Below are 19,368 nucleotides of genomic sequence, written 5' to 3'. Positions count from 1 at the left end.
AAAGAAAAAAAAGTCCTTCATCTCTTCCACTTGTTAAAAAAAGTAGATTTTGTACCCTATCCCCTTACACTTGCCCAAGAAACTCTTAATTCTAACTCATTGTGGGCAGGGAGAACATGGGGGAAATATGGGAAAACCCCATATTTCCCTACAGGGTTGTTTTGGTGTTTTTTTTTCAAAGAAGATATAAGCAAAAAGTGAAAGCTTTTCCTTAGATTTAACTGTTTGCTTTGTACACTTCTAGTCTCCCCAAGTTTCTTCAAAGTCAAGAGGCCCTCTGTAACTCAATACTCATCAATTGATTATAGCATACACTTTCTTCCAGCTTTTAAACTTATCCCAAGTCATCTTCACTTAGTCCATAGACTTCCCAATCAAAAACAAAATCACTTTTACTTCAAAATGTTTTATGTTTCCTTTCCCATCCTATTGCTATTAGAAACAGAGTGAAGACCCTCTGTTCCCCCCCAAAAAGAAACCCTTCCCCAAACTTGTAAAGTTCCAATTCAGCTATAAGTTGAAGGGTAATTTCTAATGGATAGAATGAAGGCAGAACAATATATTACTATTTAATTATTATTGAAAGTATAAGTAATAGGGAACTGGTGTTCAATCTGACAAGTTATTTGTGTTAGGAGAATTTTGATTGAAAGTTTCTAATAGTCATGGTTTTATAGGCCAGAGAAATTTGAAAAAATGGCTAGAACACCAAATACTTTACATTCTCCAAGCCCCTTGCAAATGTTAAGAAGTCAGTACTTGCCATATCATTAGGGGGCATGTAATATCATCTCCTTTTCAGAAGCAGGAGTTCAAATTTTGCTGATCAAATTTAGAGGAAATCTGTTCCTTTGGTTCAGTTAGAGCACAAGAACTCATCGATTCATAGCTGGATCTAATACAACACCCTCATTTCAAAAAAAAAAAAGATGAAAAATGTGGCCCAAAGAAATTAAGCTGCTTGCCCAAAGTCGCACCCAGGTCTTTAAGACCCAGTTCTTTTCCCATTTTCTTTGATCTTGAGCTCCAATAAGATCATTCTATCCCCAACATCATCTGTTGCCTTTCATAGTAAAGGAGTAGTGTATTAAAACATAGTATGCTAAACCATGGACTGTATATGCTTTCTTAAAGGTGATGGTCCTGGCGCTGATGACGGTGGAACTGTTTGGCATGATGGGTCTGATTGGAATCAAGCTGAGTGCGGTACCCGTCGTTATCTTGATTGCTTCTGTCGGCATAGGGGTGGAATTTACTGTTCACGTTGCCTTGGTAAGTGAAATGAACAGACTAGATCTGTTTGTTAAGCAATCGTAGTGGCCCAGTGGATGAGAGTGATGGATTTGGAGACCTGATTTTTCAAATCCTGATTCGGACTTTTCCTAAGAGGAGGCAACTCACATAATCTCTCACAGTACTACCTACTTCACAGGGTTGTGAGGATCAAATGACGTAGCACCTTTGCAAACTTTAAAATGCTGTATAAGTAGTAGTAGTTGTTGTTATCATTATCATCATCATCATTGTTATAATTGTGATTGGTTGTTGTTAAGAGGTAGATGGGACATTGGACATAATACTGGACCAAGAGTCAGAAAGACCTGAGTTCGAATGTAACCTCAGACGCTTACAATCTATAAGACCCTGGGCAAGTCACTAAATCTCTGTCTGCCTCAGTTTCTTAAAAATGGGGATAATAGGGGCAGCTAAGTGGTGCAGTGGATAGAGCTCCGGTCCTGAAGTCAGGAAGACCTAAGTTCAAATCCAGTTTCAGACACACAACACACAACATGTACTGGCTGTGTGACCCTGGGCAAGTCACTTAACCCCAATTGCCTAGCAAAAAGCAAAAACAAAAAAAAAACAGGAGGGGGGATAATAGTATCACCTACCTCCCAGGGTTGTTGTGGAGATCAGATGAGATGATATCTGTAAAGCACTTTGCAAACCTTAAAGTGCTATATTATTATAGTTAGCTATTATTATTATGAGAGTATCATCATCATTATTATTAATGGAAGCCTTTTATCTTTGGATCTAGCTCTTAGTCTTTAAAAAAAAAAGGCTGAAAAAATTCTTTCAGTACAAGCGAAAATCTCCTGTAGCCATATACTACAAAATGGACCTTTACAAAACTGAATAGTAAGAAGTCCTTCTTCCCTTTTGAGGAAGAAGACAGAAATAGAAAGGGGACAATAAATAGGAATTGGCAACATGAACTAGACTTTTGGCCTGCTTGTTAAAAAAAATTTTATGAGATGTATTTAAATAGACATAAAGAGGTACTATTCTATGTTGGACACATATCTCATGCCTAGTATTTTACAGCATTACTCTATAAGCATTGAACTTACTGACCTATTTCCTAGAATAAGTGTATGTAGTTTTCATTATGTGTGTGTGTGTTTTTTATGAATAATCAATAAACAAGCATTTCTTAAACATTTTCCATATGCCTGACTGTATTCTGGAGGCTGGGAACACAAAAGATAAAAATGAAACGGTCTCTTCCCTCAAGAAGCTTAGATTCAATAGGAGAAACAACACATACATGTATAAATATATACAAAAGAAATCAAGAGTTCAATTTAACCAAGCATTTATTAAGTTCCTACTACTATGTGAAAGACACTGTCCTAGGTGCTAGAGTCAAAGAAGAGATAAGATAAAATGTGGTTAGAGTTCTAAGTAAAAAAAAAAAAGATCTAAGTTGTTGTGCCTATAACAGGGCTGATGTAGTCACATATGGTCCCAATAGGCCCTTGGGTAGAATCACTGGGGTAATGATCCCTGAATAGACAAGCAAAGGACCATATGCCAGACTTACACATGCTCCCTTTTCTACCCAAGCATATAGAACCTTTTTTTAACCCTCACCAATCCAGAAATTCATTCAGGCTTGGAGAGAAGGAGCCAATATTGTGGTTTGGGGTTATTTTTTCCTTTATTTTTCATCTCTTGAGGGGTAGTACAACTGCTAATATCCCTGAAGGAAACTCAAGCTCAGAAGGCATTCCCTCATATAAGAGGGGAAAGTAGACTCTAAATAAACATTTGTTAAAAGAATGAATGAATGAGTGAGCAAATGAGTAAAGAAGTAATGTTTGTAGCTACATTAACTAATACTGGGACAACCTAGGACCTAGCCCAAAGTTTTGAAGGGTCACATAATCATATTTAGTGGTTAATGTTTCCATATTTTATTTATTTCTATCAAACTTACAGCATTGTCTTTACATTTTTTACAGCTAATTCTCTCCAGGTTCAACCACATGGCATATGTATTTCTATGCATATATGCATATGCTGTATTTAGTTCATGGCTCTTGCATTGATACAGAGTCATTGAAAAATAATATAACTTTTGTCTGCTTTTTTTAGTTTTGATAATTTACATGAAGTTCCACATTTAGCTGCCCTCTAAAATCTGTAATGATGGAAATCTTAGAATGCAATGGCCTCTAATGGCCTCTCATCTCCTCCTAGCCTTCCTAGACCAACCATACTTTTAAAGGGAGCAGAGCTTCAGAGGAAGAAAAAGGGATGTGGCTGTAGGAAAGGGACAAATGGAAAGATTTGTACTAGTAAACACATTCCATCACTCAGTGGTCACAAGTTTTATGTTTTAGAAGAAACCCTGTAGTTCCCCACCAGTCCTCTCATTACTGCAGTTCATTTAGTGGAGCTTTAAAAAAAAAAAAGTGTAAGTGTTATTTCATTAAGTAGAACAATGTGTGAGAGGGGTTTCTCTTGGGAGGGGAGGTGTGACAAGTTAAAAAACAAGGGGAGAAAAAACTACAAATATAAACAGGGCTTATTAGCCTTCAATTGAGAAAATACATAATGTAATAACATTTTGGTAAAAAACAGAAAAGGAAAAAAATGCATGTTAAGTTAAGAATCTGCAGGTCCATTTTCAAACCCAATGCAAATTAAAACCTCTTTTTTTTATTTTTTTGTTTTTTATTTTTTTAGCTGGAATTGAAAACAAAGGCCTCCAAGAACAGATTTTACAATGGAAATACTAACTGAGATCTTAAACCGGAGTGGTACTGCTGGTTCATGCATTCAGTATATAGTATGAACATAAATAACCAAACTAGTGTTGTATAAACAAAGTAGGGAATGCCTGCAGTGTTGATACAAGATTTAATTACTTTCATTTAAAGCGTTTCATGATTCACTTGTGAGCTAGCTTTACTCAGTCACTAGTGACCCTTTTACTGTTTATAGTTCAATTTTTAAAAATCAACAGTACCCCCATTGTATCAAAGATATTCTTTAAATATGCTTTCATGTCCTAGATGTGTTAGCTCTATTTAAAGCAGCCCTGAGAGATAGTGGAGTAGAGTTTCCAAAAGTGTCCAAATCTTCTTCCATGAAAGACTTTAAGAAAATGTTAAGCAGCCATCAGTCTAATGCGATATAATAGGATCTAGTCCATAAATAGAAAAGATAAATGTGATGCTCCTTAAAGATCCTTGTGCCCTAGGGAATGTTCAAAGTACAAATCTAACATGGTTTCTACTTTCTTGGAGCTTATATGCCAAGAAAACATCCCCAACCACTGTATTATAACTAAAACTAGATTCAGTTTAGATGTAAAAGTGTAAATAACTACTTATGGCTGTCTAGATGTCTATTTATTTGCTTAGCTCTTCAAGTAGGAATAAGACTAAGGATACCAATCTGAGGAACTAAGCTTCCTGAGTGTAAAAGCACCAAAAAAGTTGGAAGACGGCTGCTGTCATCACAAAAACTTATCCTTTTTTTTTTGAGCCAGTGATTTGATTGCTAATATTTTATCCCAAATACATCATCTCCTTTTTGAAAGTAAGATCCATCTCAACCAAAAATATTTTTAATAGCCCCAAAATGGAAATAACATACTGTATGTCCACTTATTGGAGAACAAACTGAACAAATTATGGCATATCCATGCAGGATAATATCACAGCACCATAAAAATGTGAAACATATGAAGAAAGATGGCAAGATCCACGTGAGGTGATGCTGTATAGTCAGCTGAACCATAATTGTATACATGTTGATTTTAGCTATGGTTTTTTTGAAAGATCCTTGGAAGACAAAATGGTACGAAAACAGGGCCAAAGTAGTGGGATTTGATTCAGGCCTATAAGGGGATGCAAAACAAAACTACCTTATTTGCTTATTTCTTCATTCATTTGGTTGTGCCTTGTTAAAAGTTGGGCAAGTAGAATACAACTTTGCCCCTTTTGTTTGATAGTTATTAAATTTCTGATTATGTGTGTGTGTGTGTGTGTGTGTGTGTGTGTGTGTGTGTGTGTGTGAAATCTCTATACCAAAGGTTAGCAACATCTTAAGAAGAAAGTATACCAAGTTTCTGACCCCCCCTCTTTTTTTCTGGCTCTATAGAGAGTGTCAAGACAATAACTCACAAACAGGGAGGAAGTGTTTCTCAATCAACTCTTCTGGCTAGCTTGTTTTTCATTGGTGAGGGGGAAAGAAATTAGTTTTAAAATGACCCTACACTATGCTCTCCAACCAGCAATTCCATGTATGGACCTGTATAAAGTTTTCATTTAATGCCAAGAGAGTGCTAGGGATAGGAGAGCTATATGCAGAGACAGAAGTATGACCACATTTTGGTATTTGAAGGTCTTAATTTACAAATATATGTAGCCCTAATTATATGTATATAGTGACTTGGGAATGTCAGTGTTACACATGCATTATATTTGACAGGGTAAAAAAGTCTTTTTACCTTTCACAGTTCTCAACAAAGATCTCTACCATGACACCAATGGGGAGAATAAACTAAAACACTCTAGTTTTCATACCTGATACATTTCAAAGTGAATGGAATGCTTCAAAGAGGAAATGAAGCTTCATGGTTATTGGTTTCTTTGGGGTTTTAATTTTTATTGGGTTGAGGTTTTTTGTGTTTTTATTTCTCAGTTCATGGTAAATGCACTTTATTTGTGGTCCGTTTTCACCAAAAGTTCCCTTTGATATCAATGTGTACTATCTGCAGCATCAGGCTCTTTTGCTTTAGGCCTAGAGTCTTAATTAAGCTACTTTGGAGAAACTACAGTAACTCAAGAGTAGAAGCCAAATCATTCTAGAAAAGCAAATTAGAGGGGCATATTCTTTGAACCCCTAGGTTGAAGTTGAGAGTTTTGCTGTGTTAAACTTGGCATTCTAATAATGTTATGGGCTTTTGTTTTTATCATTTTACAGGCCTTCCTGACCGCCATTGGAGATAAGAATCGCAGGGCTGTTCTTGCCTTGGAACACATGTTTGCCCCAGTTCTAGATGGGGCGGTATCCACTCTGCTAGGGGTGCTGATGCTTGCAGGATCTGAGTTTGATTTCATTGTCAGGTAAGCATTTGGATGTCTATCAGCAGGTGCTGGATGCATGCACATTTGAACAGGCTCTTAGAAATTACAAATTTCTATGATGATTATATTATTTGCTCATTTTATCCTATTTATGTTATATCAAAAATTCCTTTACTAGAGCAGTGCTTCCTTTCTACTTAGAGAAATACATAGATTTTAGAATCACATCTTGTGGAACTCACAGAATGTTTAGAGGGTCAAATGAAAGGACTGTATATATAAGTTGCTTCAGATAACCAGGAGGCCTACATAAATATGTGTTGTTCAAATAGAATGAGTCTCAATGTTGCCATTGCTGTCAGTCAAACTTATTTGCCATAAAGTATTATCAAAAGAACCCACAGCTTGATGCTTAGACTTACCAAGCATGACCATTAATGGAAACAATCAGTTAGATGCATTTACATGTATGTTTCCTATTAGGCAAGAGATGATAGATAGTGGGGTGTGGTCCAGAAAACCTGAGTTTCAGTCCTAGTACTGTTGTATCAGTCAGCAGGTACTTAATAAACGCCATCTGCGTCCTAGGCACAGAGGATGCAAATATAAGCAACAAGGCAACTAACTTTTGGTCTATGGGCAAATCATTTAACATCTCACTGAACCAGGCAACTCCCTGAGACTATTTAAACATTATAGATGAGCTAACCATTTGCATAGGTAGAAGAAGTTTTTACCCTACACGGGGGGGGGGGGGGGGGGGGGGGAATCACAAGTGTAGGAGGAATAAAGATGGTAGGAAAAGAAAGAGATGGCAGTATACCTTAGAGACTCTGAATTTGATTGTCTTCTGATGATTTCCGGAACACCAGATATTTACAAATACCTGAAATTGTCACCCTCTTTTTCTTAGTTCCTTTCTCTACTTATCTAAAATGATTTTGCCCAGATCAAGTTCACATCTAAATCCTGTTGAGAGTTGAGAAGTATTAACGTACAACTTGATATAAAATTTGGAAAGCCAAGTCTTAAGAGTCTTCTTCTAGAACTAAAGGCAAGCTGTTTTCTGGTGAATTTAATTAAGATTGTGACCTTTCGAAAATAATTTGGAGGTGGAGTGAAATGGATTTTTTTCTAGTCTCTAAACAACATGGGCATTTCTACAAAATGGCTTATCTTAGAAGTAACACTGATTCTTTGTGGAGACATTAGAGCTAAACTAATTAATGAATAATTAGAGAATATCCTAGAATCAAGATTGTGGTAGGGCAGGACCAAATCTACAACAAAATATTCTTTTTTTTAAAAAACGGGCTATTCAGACAGTCTTAAACTTGGAGGGGTGATCTAAATAGGCCATCGTGGGGTTTTGTTGTTATTTGTTGTTGTTGTTGATGGTCATTTTAGAGGAAAAGTAAAAGGTTTTATCTGAAATTTTGGCCCCAGTTCTTTTTTGAGGTTTAGGGAAATGGTGCTCTAAACCATTTGAGTAGATTGCTTTTTAAGTAAGAAATTGGGGCATCTCATAACCTCAAGAGATTTCTACCTGAAGTGAAATCTTCATGCCCTGTGTATTTTTATTATTGGGTTTAATTGTATGATAATAGGTTATGATATTCCTTATGATCTAGTTTGTTGACAAACTGTTCAGTGGTCAACTTGCCACTTTCTAATAGAAATTTGACATTTGTTAAGTTAAACAGGGAGAAGTTTCGTGGTCTCAATTTGGCTTTCATTCCTCCTTTAGCTTCTTATTTTGTAGAATTTTTGTATGTGTGAATAGCCAGATATAAAGCAAATATTTAACAGAATTTCTATATTTTATCTGCTTTCTCTCTGAGGAGCCTTAAATGGTCTCAAAAGGAGTCTAGCACTAATCTTCATTCTGCTTTGGTGGGGGAAGGGCATCAAGAGGTTAAATGACTTTACCTCTTCTCATACAATATAGGCCAGGAACAGAATCTTGGAGGCAAGAATTCCAGATCCCTGATCCAATGCTTGACAGCCCCTTCCCTCCCAGAGATATCAGAGTTCCTGTTTCAGGGACTCAGGGGAACTCCAGTCTTCCAGAAATGGATGGATTAGCCCGATAAAGTCCTCATTGAAGTTGAATAAATGTGCAGACATTGTATACACTAAGCAGTCAGAAATATAATCAGCCTGTTTATTCTTCTGTTAGACAGATGAGATGCAAATGTTTTAATGCCTGTTGTTGATATATGTCCCAGTCTAAAGTCCTAGCAGTTTACATTAGTGGAAGACATTGATTCGTTCATTTTCACTAATGTAGCTTAAACATTCCAAGTGTTTACAGTAGTGAGGTATTTGCATTTTTATAGGAACTCTTTATTTTTTTTTTTTAAATCTAACATGGAAACATATAGAGACATGGTAAAGCTCAGAGCCTGTTCAGTTTTATGATCAGGAGAGCCATTAACAGATAGATATCTTGCCCCCTTCTTCTCTATGACACCCTAACCCCTTCCCCCTCCAGCTCACTTCCATCAAAATTGCCCTATTCTGAGGCCTCGAAATCATTAGTTACAAAAATGCACCCTCCAGTTTAGCCTGAACTCTCCAGCTGTGCCGAATACCAGCTCATGAGACTTTGCTTTTAGTGACAGGTTTACCTTGGTATTCATGAAGGATCCCAGACCTTAGCCCTCAATGGTGGGAAAGGACAGCCACTTGTGCACTTTCCTCTTCTTCCATAATGCTTCAGCCTTTATGTTTGAATTGGCTGATGCAAAACAAGAGTATTCAGAGATGCTAAATTGTTCAACAAAAGATTAGCCTGCAATGCAGCTCTGCTATTGTGGAGTGCTCTTATTCAGTACAATGCTAGAGCTCCCCATAGAATGGGCAGCATTTTCTTTGCAGAAAGCTGGTTCCTGTGTTCTAAAAAGGTTGCAATTTGAGCTATTTGGTAAAACTGGAACTCACAGAATTCTAGGCAGAAAGTTGTGATTAATGAACGGCAAGGGAAAGCCTTACCTGATACACTAGAGATTTAATTAGAGATTCTGCTATAAGATGCAGAAGCATTTCACAGTGGATTAGCTGCTGGGAGAAGGAGGCTTCTTTTCCTCCTGGGCTAAATTGTTTAAATTCTACACCCTTCACTTCATTTGTTTGCTTCTGCTGGGTTTTCACTAATGGGGGCCCCTTTTCATTGTATTTGTGCTTTCAATCTGTTCAGCCATTCAGTTCACATTCCATATTTCTGTGTTTGTGTAACACATTCATAAATAACATTACATGCCACAAGATTTCTGCAAATTAACAAACTAATGTTTTTTTTTCTTCCTGTTACCAACTAACACTTGGGTTTGTGGAATATAGCCCTCAAAAGCTCTTAAGGCAAAAAAAAAGATCTTCCACTAGATCTGAGCTGTACTTTTATCTTGCCTTTTTTTATGGTATGGCTTCACTGTTTTATTAAAAAAAAAACATGTTAAAAATTTTCTGTGTTGTGAAGGAAATTTTTCTGTATTTGTCATTGTACATTTCTCTTTCCCCTTTTATCTTCTAGGTATTTCTTTGCAGTTCTGGCAATCTTAACAATCCTGGGTGTTCTGAATGGATTGGTATTACTTCCGGTACTTTTGTCATTCTTTGGACCCTATCCTGAGGTCAGTAATTATACTTAGCATAGTGTACAATTCATTGACTGACAATGATATTTTTTCCTGGTGTCACTCTTAATTTAGATACTTTATCTACATTGGTTGGTGATTTGCTTTTTAAAAAGCATTTCTGTAATTGTGACTTTTTTGTTCTCAATCGCATACAAAGGATGTCTTAGGATGTTGTGGTTTTGCTTTTCAATCTACTCATTGACAATTTAAATTTCACTGACCTGAATATGCTCATATAGTTCAGATAAACTTATAGACTATTTTTGTCTGAATTGTAGTTAAAAGTGTAAGTCATGTCTTTTAGATCTATTTGAATGCAAAGGGGCAAGTTTTGTATCCCATCTAAATTTAGACAGTTCGAAGTTATTTCTCCTCAATTTGCCTTATATTTCTTTCAATAAATAGACAGACAGAAACACACAGACAGACACAGAAAAAAAGAGGTAGTAGTAGTCTAAGAGAATGTAGGCTACTTGAGGACAAGAACTGTTTTCTTTTTTGCCTTTGAACCTCTAGTATCTAACACAGTGCCTGACACATACTTAACAAAAGTATTTTCAATTAAAGCAATTTGAATCCTTATGATTCTCGTAGTAGGGGAAGAGTAGAAACTTGTTTTAAAGCAGGGGCCGTTGGGGAAGGAAGGGACACCTTAACACATTATTTTTTACATATGGTGATTCAGACAGAGAATATGTCTTAAGTGACAATTGCTATTTTCTTGTCATTTTGCAAGCATTTATTCACTTATTGAGTGACTGCTGGAAGGATGATAAAGTGTCTTATGCTATATTTCTAATCCCTTTCCTAGGTTACTCCAGCTAATGGGTTAAACCGACTACCCACTCCCTCCCCTGAGCCACCCCCCAGCATCGTCAGGTTTGCAGTGCCCCCACGACACACAAACAATGGATCTGATTCCTCTGACTCAGAATACAGTTCCCAGACAACAGTGTCCGGCATCAGTGAAGAGCTTTATCAATATGAGACTCAACAGAGTTCATGTGCCCCAGCTCATCAAGTAATAGTGGAAGCCACGGAAAACCCCGTCTTTGCCAGATCCACTGTAAGTAACCCAAGATAAACTAAATGTTGGGGGGGGAAGAGGGTGGAAAGGCAGACTCCCCCTACCCACCCACCCAAAAAAATGAAAAAGCAGTTGTGTATACACATGTTTTACATATGACAGCATACTGGGTAGTATACAAAGAGAATTGTAGACAGTAGTTACTTTCCATGTCTGCTGTGAGCTTTAATTCTGGGGCACATGAAAGTCGTCGTCTAGAAAAATCAACACAAGTCATAAACCACGCACACACGCACATGAGTAAAAACTTCAAATATCCCCTTAATATATGCTATAGCTAGTTGGTTAGTGGAAAGACTCCTTGACTTGGAAAAGACAGCTGGGCAGCTAGGTGATGCAGTGGATAGAATGTCATCCCTGGAGTCAGGAGGATCTGAGTTCAAATCCAGTCTCAGACACTTACTAGCTGTGTGACCTTGGGAAAGTCACTTAACCCCAATTGCCTGGGGGGGAAAAAAGACATGGGTTCAAGTCCTGGCTGTACTACATATGGGTGACCTTAAGAGAGCCAGGACAGTATCCTTAACTTTTAGAAAGAGTTTTAGGTTTGTAGTTGAAAGACCTGGGTTCAAACCCTGATTTTGCTACATAATCCTGGGAGGCCTTGGAAAAGTCACTCAGCATCCCCAAGCCCCACTCAGCTTCCTCATCTCTAAAAATTGGGGATTATTAACTATTGTTTACAATAGTTTACAAATAAACTATCTCATCTTACAATCAAAGCATCCCTTGTGAAGAAGTAGGTAGAGCAAAAACCACTCTTCCTATTTTACAGATGAGGAAATGGGGGTTTTGACAAGTGAAGTCAGTTTCCACAGAGTTCCATAGCTATGTGGCAGACCTAGCACTCAGACCTGGGTTTCCTGACTCCAGAAGTCCATTGTTCATTCCACCACACCCTATTGTCTTAAGCCAAGTACATTTTAGTGATAAGTTCACTTTTAAATTATGGATAAAGATGAATAGAAAATTCAAAAAAAGACACACAGGGATGAATAAAGTCGAGGGGGGATTATGTGTATGGAATCAGCCACAGTCAGTGTGTTGGGTTTGCTGACTTGTTTGTTTGGTTTTTTTCTTCTGTATTCTTTGATACAAAGGATGGTTTTCTGATTCAGAGAGTGGAGAGGGAGGGGTTTTTTTTGGAGGGGTGGAATTGAAGGGGATTCCAACAAAAAATATCAATGAAACATTTATAAATAGCAAAATTAATTGCATAGGGAGAAGGTGCTGCTATGGGATTTTACAGCTCTGAAGTAACGTCCATAACTGTTAGAAAGATTCATTTTGTTATCAGTACTCTTTGCTTTTTTCCATTGAAACCATTTATTTCATTAATGTGAAGACTTTTAAAGTTCATAAGGATCTGAGAGCCTAGAGAATTTCTAACACTAATAAGCCGTAAGCATGGATATGTGGGCTATTTTATTCTCCATGTTCTCAAATTTAGGCAAAAAACAGAAAACAATTTAAAAACTACTCACTGGGAAACAGCTTTGAAGGAAAGAGCAAAATAAAGGTCATGTATTTCTATTCCTCCTTCCTTTATCCTTTGCTCTCCAGGGTCTCTGGAAGAAGCATGGAGCTCAACTCCAGTGAATTACATCAGCCTTTGAGCCTCCAAGCTATTCTAAATCAATGATTCCTGCAAGTTCCTTCAGAATATGGGTACTCCTTGGGCTGGACCAATCCAACCTTTCCCATGTAAAAGGGAGAAACCAAGCAAATAACAAAAATATTCCTTCTCTCTTACTGCCCCCATGATAATGCCTATTGAGCTGTAGTAAGAATCTGTTTTTGTTCAGTGGGAGCCTAAAATTAAGGACAAGTTGAACTACATTTGAAGTTGGTTGAGGGTTCTTTCAATGGATGTGGCTCTGTGCTACTTGAGACTTTGCTGTGGAGACTTAGAAACCAGGCTGCTTCCAGTTGACATCCTGCACTTGGGCTCTGGTTGGACCCAAGCATCTGTTGCCAAAAGTCACAGAAGGTAGCCATCCACTTGAGAGGCAGAGCTCCATGTCCACCCAGATTGAAAAGGGTGGGTAGCAAATTGAGGGAGGTAGGCAGCAGGAATACTTTTCCAGCCATAGCCCAATATTTATAAGTAGGAGCCCTCTTTTCCTGCCAGCAGTATTTGAGACAAGAGTAGCTTGGGAATGGGACCAAAATAAAATTCTCAAACCTTACAATCTGTGAACTCACACAAGAACATACCTCTTGCAAGAAACTTAGAGCCTTCACTTTGTGTTCCTGGCCTTCCTCACCAGTCTCATCCCAGGACTTTCCTGGATTCCCTGAGTGCATTGGAAGCTTCAAGCAGGAAAAAAGCTATCCAAGGGTAATGAATAAGAGGTGTAAACTACAGGCATCTTCTGGGTTGTACCTATTTTAATGGAGTCTTGCCCTCCCTCTGCAGGTGGTTCAGCCCGATCCAAGACATCATCATCCATCAAGCCCCAGACAACAGCTCCACCTGGATGCTGGACCCCATCAAGCCGGGCATCAGGGCCAGCAGCCACAGCGGGACTCCAGGGAAGGACTGCGCCCACCCCCTTATAGGCCACGAAGGAACGCTTTTGAAATTTCTACTGAAGGGCATTCCGGACCTAGCAATAGGGACCGAATGGGCCACCGAGGAGCCCGTTTTCATAACCCTCGGAACCCGGCATTCACTGCCATGGGCACTTCTGTGCCAGGATATTGCCAACCTATCACTACTGTGACCGCTTCCGCTTCAGTGACAGTGGCTGTGCACCCTCCCCCTATGCATGGCCGGAACCCTTGGGGAGGAAGCTGCCCGTCCTATGAGGGGTACCATGAAACTGACCATGGGGTGTTTGAGGACCCCCATGTACCTTTTAATGTAAGATGTGAGAGGAGGAACTCTAAAATAGAAGTCATAGAGCTGCAAGATGTTGAGTGTGAAGAGAGGACAAGGGGAAACAGCTCCAACTAAGGTATGTTGACATGCTGGTGGTTTTAATTTGTGATTTTGGAGTTTCATGCATCAACTGACAGGCTTAGATGTAAAAGGCTGAAGGAATTATTTGGAATTCCTTTATCCTGTCCTCTGTGATGGCAGCAGTGTACTAAAATTTCCTAAGCCAAGCTTTGGTTTTGCATCATCCTTTGTGTTCCTAGGAAAGTTCAGTATTATTACAAAAATTGAATGGGATAATTTGTGAAAGGCTATTTGTAAACTTTAAAGCACTATGTAAATGTCAGCTTGTGTCACTGTTACTCTGATCCCAGTTCTGGTCATCTTTTTTGCCTCTTGTGCCTCTGGCTTTCTCCTTATACCTTCCTTTGACACCTTGGGTGGTAGGATTTATGGTTGACATGGATCTCAGAGATCATCTAGCCCAGGGTTGGGGAATCTTTGGCCTTGAGGCCACATTATGGCCCGTGAGGTCCTTTGACTGAATCCATACTTCACAGAGCAAAGGGCCGCAGGTTTGCCACCCCTGATCTAGCCCAACCTGTTCATTTTACAAATGAGAAAACTGAGGCCCAAAGTAGAGAATTGGCATGCCCAATGGCCCATAGTAGTAAAAAAGCAGAGCTACTGGGCATTTGAATCCAAGCTTCCTGATTCCAAATCAGATTTTCTTTTCATTAAATACATCATATTGTTTCTCTTACACCAACTGAATGGATTCTGAATTGGAGTTTTCCCCCCCTCCTTTATTAACTTTGTAGATTCATTTTTTTAAAATCTTTACATTTTATTCACTTTTTGCCTTGTTTTCTCTCTTTTTAAGGATAAGAAAAACTGAAGCAAAGAGGCCAAAGATGGGGAACCCCCCTCTTTCCAGAACTGCTTGAAGAGAGCTACTTGGAGTTATGGAAAAGGATGTGCTGCGTCAGGATGACAGTTCACTGTTACTGTAACCTATTGTATTATTTTGTGAAATATTTCTATAAATATTTAAAAGGTGTACACATATGTAATATACAAAGGAACGATGTAATTAGCATAATCTGGAGTTTCTCAGCTCCTGCTAATAGAGCAGAGATGGTCCTTTGGGTGCCCTCTGCTCATTTTGTATATTGACCTCTGTGCCACAAATGAAACTTAATTTACTCTTAAATTTCAGCATTATGTTGCTGCTGCTTAAATATTGTATAATTTACTTGTATAATTCTATGCAAATATTGCTTATGTAATAGGATTATTTTGTAAAAGTATTTGTTTAAAATATTTTTAATTTGCATATCACAACCCTGTGGTAGTATGAAATGTTACTGTTAACTTTCAAACACGCTATGCGTGATAATTTTTGTTTTAATGAGCAGATATGAAGAAAAGTCTTGGTGGCTTCTCTAGGGTTAGTTGTGTTCAGTTCTTTTTGTTTTTGCAATGTGTGTAAACTCTGTGTGTGTGTGTGTGTGTGTGTGTGTGTGTACATGTGTATGTGTGTGTGTGTGTGTTTTCTTAATGTACTGTAGCAGTTTTTTTGTTTTGTTTTGTTTTTTGGGTTTTTTTTTTACTGTATTGTAACCCTTAGTGGGCTTATTAACCCAACCATGCTGGAAGAGTCGGGATTTCTTTATTGCTAAGACCTGGTGGAAAATGCACTAGCTTTAACAGCAGGATCTACCAGGGGCCACATCTTTAAATAGTAAAGGGGAAGCTGTGTTCTCTCTAGTCCATATTATCTCCTAAAACCAATGGCTGTCTTTTACCCCTCAGCGGCAAAGTAAATGTTAAATCTGCATGGATAGTGGTTGCTGAAATTGGATCATGGTGTACCTCCCTGTACACTGATAACTTCTTTTGAATCTTGAAATGGCATTAAGGAATTAAATAACATACCTGACAGTGAACCACAACTGGGTCATGAGAATATGCTCTAGCAATGGCATGGGGAGAATTGATACCATATACCTCATGCCTTAATTGACAGGATCAGTGCCCCCATTACAGGTATCACAAAATACCAGATTGATGAGTGGGTTGGGAGGGTAGTAGGCTTGGAAATGCTACTTGTAAAACCTGTCCTTCTGGGGACTGAGTTCTCTGCTATATATAGAGGAAATAGGCTAGCCATCTTATTTGATGAGCTTCTCATTAAGAAGCCAAACTGAGAAGTGATGAAGATTTTGCCTAGCCACACTTCAGCACTTAGAGCTTTGTCTCTCCTTCTGAATTCAATGCGCTAATTGGGACAGTTCTCAGGATCTATTTCTATCTTTTTTTAAAAATACATAGGAAGTTTCCTAGATATGAATGCATAATCAAGGCGGGAAAAAACACCACAGCTGCTGGGCTTAAAAAATTTCTGGATTCTGTAGCATAACATGCAAATGGGGGGAAAATTTTTTAATGATGGGAAATATTTCCTACAGTACTATTTTTCCTCCCTCTGCTATTATTTACTGTTCTCTGTGCTGTGAAGTTGTCAGAGGAGCAGGAAGCTATGTAATGTGTATATAATACATAGCTTCCTGCTGAAAGGTGACATATTCAAAACCTGCATTTGGGGGCAGGGGGAGGGGGAGATGGTGGCAGATCTCTGCAAACCAGGCATTATTTTCAAGAGATCTGTTCTCCCAGTGGTTAGAATATCTTCCATTTGGGCTTTTGACTCCCTCATCTCCTATCAAGGGACCAATCAATGATGGTCAGGGAAGCAAGTCATACCCAGGTCTGCCTTTCCTTCAACACCAGTCACTTGTTTACAGATAAATTGCATGGGAATTCAAGGTCAAGCTCCTGACCGCATTCTGACAGTACCTTAAGCTACTGGTTAGAGTACACTAAGGGTTAATCTCATAACTGCCTACTGTTCCATCTATCTTACCTAGAAAATCATAGCAAAGAAACAAACAAACAAAAAAAAAACCCAGGCCTCCAATTACTACTAGCACTGTAGTGACCTCAGATTTAAAAAAACTTTGTAACAAAACTGTATAATACTGGTTGGAAGCCACCTACAGCTGCCAAATGTGTGTGGTAGTGTGTCCAAGGCCCCGATGGCTTCCCACTGTTACTGTTATGGTGCCTATCTGTCAGCCACAGCCTTCTGTCCTTGTCCACTTCCAACCATCCCACCTCTGCTTGCTGTTTTATTTCCTGGGTGGAGAAGGATGACCAGGCAACAGTCCCCGGTTAGGTGTTTTCTTTGAATTCTCTGTTTTTGTAACCTCATTGTATTTTCCTTGCCCCTCCTTCACCCTGGCATGTTTGGTGTATGAGTGTTTGTGCCGTCTACTGCTTTCTGCAGAGCCTAGAACCTTCTCTCCAATAGTCACATTGGCAAAGGGAGAACTCAGTGGCTGGCAATTATATGTTTTGTTTGTTTAGATGTTAAAATTTTTTCATCTTTGGTGATATTTATATTTTTGTATCATAAGAATGTTTTCCTACAGTATTTGTCATGCCAGTTTATAACAAAAAAAATGCAGGGATTTTATTTCTATTGGAAACATAATTACAGCTATGTTTTTCTTTTGAATGGAATTTTTATTTGTATAGAGTGCTTACTAATGTTAAATAGGACAGAGTATATAACATTTACATTAAGGACTCATTTGTAGCTTTTAGTGTAAGGAGTTAAAAGAAAAAATATTCAAACTGGGTCTCATTATCTGCCTATTTTGGCAGAAATGGGTTTGTGTCATTTCAATTACAAAGATAAAAGTATGCCATATAATTTATTTATATGAAAATTTATTTTTGTAGTGTACATAGTAGTCATCAAGTCTTTTGACAGAAGTATATTTTTAAAGAGTTTATATGTAATGAAACCATAATGTTTTGGGACTTTGCTGAGACATGAGTATGGTGCACACTTTTCATTGTAAAAGGCATTGAGGAAAAGAAAACTTTTAACAGTGTTAAGAGAGTGAGAGTGAATATTCATGCAATTGCAAACTGTTTTAGTTACCATTTGTGATCTAGTGTGGTTCTCATTTTAAACCTTGAAAGTGGAAATGTACAAACTCTCTAAATATTAATGTTAAAACACTGATAGAAATTCTAACATGAATAAAAATATTATAACTTATTGGTTACGTATTTGTTCATAGAATCCTTTTTTTAAAAAAATGAGTAAGAAAGGTAGTCCATTGTTTAAGTCGATTTCAACGTAGTTTACAATTTTTCAGCCCTTTTGTTGTTGAGTCATTTCAGAAGTGTCTGACTCTTCATGACCCCATTTGGGATTTTCTTGTCAAAGATACTGGAGTGGTCTGCTATTTCCTTCCCCAGCTTACTTGACAGATGAGGAACTGTAGAAAACAAGAGTTAAATGAATTTCCCTGAGTCACACAGCTAGCTAGTAAGTGTCTCAGGCCAGATTTGAACTCATAAAGTTCTATCCTGTGGACAGTGTGATGCTGCGCCACCTAGCTGCAAATGCTATTAAGGACTTCTTTTCATTCTACTTTACATGTGTGCTCTCGGGATTTTTTAAGAGTTTTTATGGGCCATGTTTTTTAACTTGAAGAAAATTGCTACCTCTCCTCAACTCACATGCTGAAAAACTTTTTTTCCCCCAGTATGACATCTAACAGAGGGTAAAAGTCAACACTTCCTCCCCACCCCCACCCCTGGTATTATAAACCAAGGCAGCATGGCATAGTAGATAGAGACTTGGCCTTAAGGCCAGAAAGACTTGGGGTCAAGGCCAACCTTTGGCCAATACTGGCTGAGACCCTGGGATATCGCTTAAACTCTCAGTGCTCAAGGCAGTTTTCTAAGACCATCAATAGAAAAAAGCTTCCTCACAAGGACTTCTCTGTACCAATGAATTCACTGGCCCCATCCCTAGCCTATGGTCACACTGAAATGAACCAGGGAGGTAAAGATGTCCCTTTCTGCAACAGAGCATTAAATATAAATGGATATACAAATGTCGAATAATCATTTTGGTAATCTGAACTTGTTTCTAACTGGTATAGATCTATGTATATGAGCCTATTCTAGCTTCGTAAATGGTTGTTACAGTGGATAGGGCAGGATTCATAATTCCCACATTATATAGGATTGAAATGAGTCATAGAGAGATTAAGTAGTGTAGTATTTATTTTTTACTGGGCTGGGAATCACAGACTTTAAGCCCTGGAAGGCACCTCAGCAACAATTCATGCATGAAGGGACATATGTGACGATTGGTCATCCAGTCTGTATGTGGAGGGCTCCAAGGATGTGGAATGCCCCCATAACCACCACAATCAAGTGATTTTTCCTACTTTTAGACGGCTTTAATTGTTAACAAAGATTTTCCTCACATCAAGACTAAATTCGTCTCTTTGAAACTTTCACCAGGTAATCTTGGTGCTGCCCTTTGAAGCCAAACAGAACAAATAA

At 38.3% G+C, this 19,368-nt stretch overlaps 1 protein-coding gene across 1 annotated transcript in view; it reads left to right on the top strand.

Moving 5' to 3' along the window:
- PTCH1 (patched 1) overlaps positions 1-18,071 on the top strand; it is a 79,787-nt gene extending 61,716 nt beyond the window's left edge. Inside the window, exons 19-24 of the mRNA XM_020971704.2 lie at positions 1,135-1,272; positions 6,223-6,365; positions 9,859-9,958; positions 10,776-11,030; positions 13,471-14,011; positions 14,816-18,071. Coding sequence (XP_020827363.1) covers positions 1,135-1,272; positions 6,223-6,365; positions 9,859-9,958; positions 10,776-11,030; positions 13,471-14,010 — 1,176 coding nt within the window. The 3' untranslated portion in view covers position 14,011; positions 14,816-18,071. The remainder of the gene's footprint in view (positions 1-1,134; positions 1,273-6,222; positions 6,366-9,858; positions 9,959-10,775; positions 11,031-13,470; positions 14,012-14,815) is intronic.
- The last annotated feature ends 1,297 nt before the right edge of the window (positions 18,072-19,368 follow it).

This window comes from Phascolarctos cinereus, unplaced genomic scaffold, assembly GCF_003287225.1.
Source record: "Phascolarctos cinereus isolate Bilbo 61053 unplaced genomic scaffold, phaCin_HiC Scaffold_4;HRSCAF=312, whole genome shotgun sequence".
Lineage (NCBI taxonomy): Eukaryota > Metazoa > Chordata > Mammalia > Diprotodontia > Phascolarctidae > Phascolarctos > Phascolarctos cinereus.
Note: the sequence above shows the minus strand (reverse complement) of the source record. Positions and strands in the feature narration are given on the sequence as shown.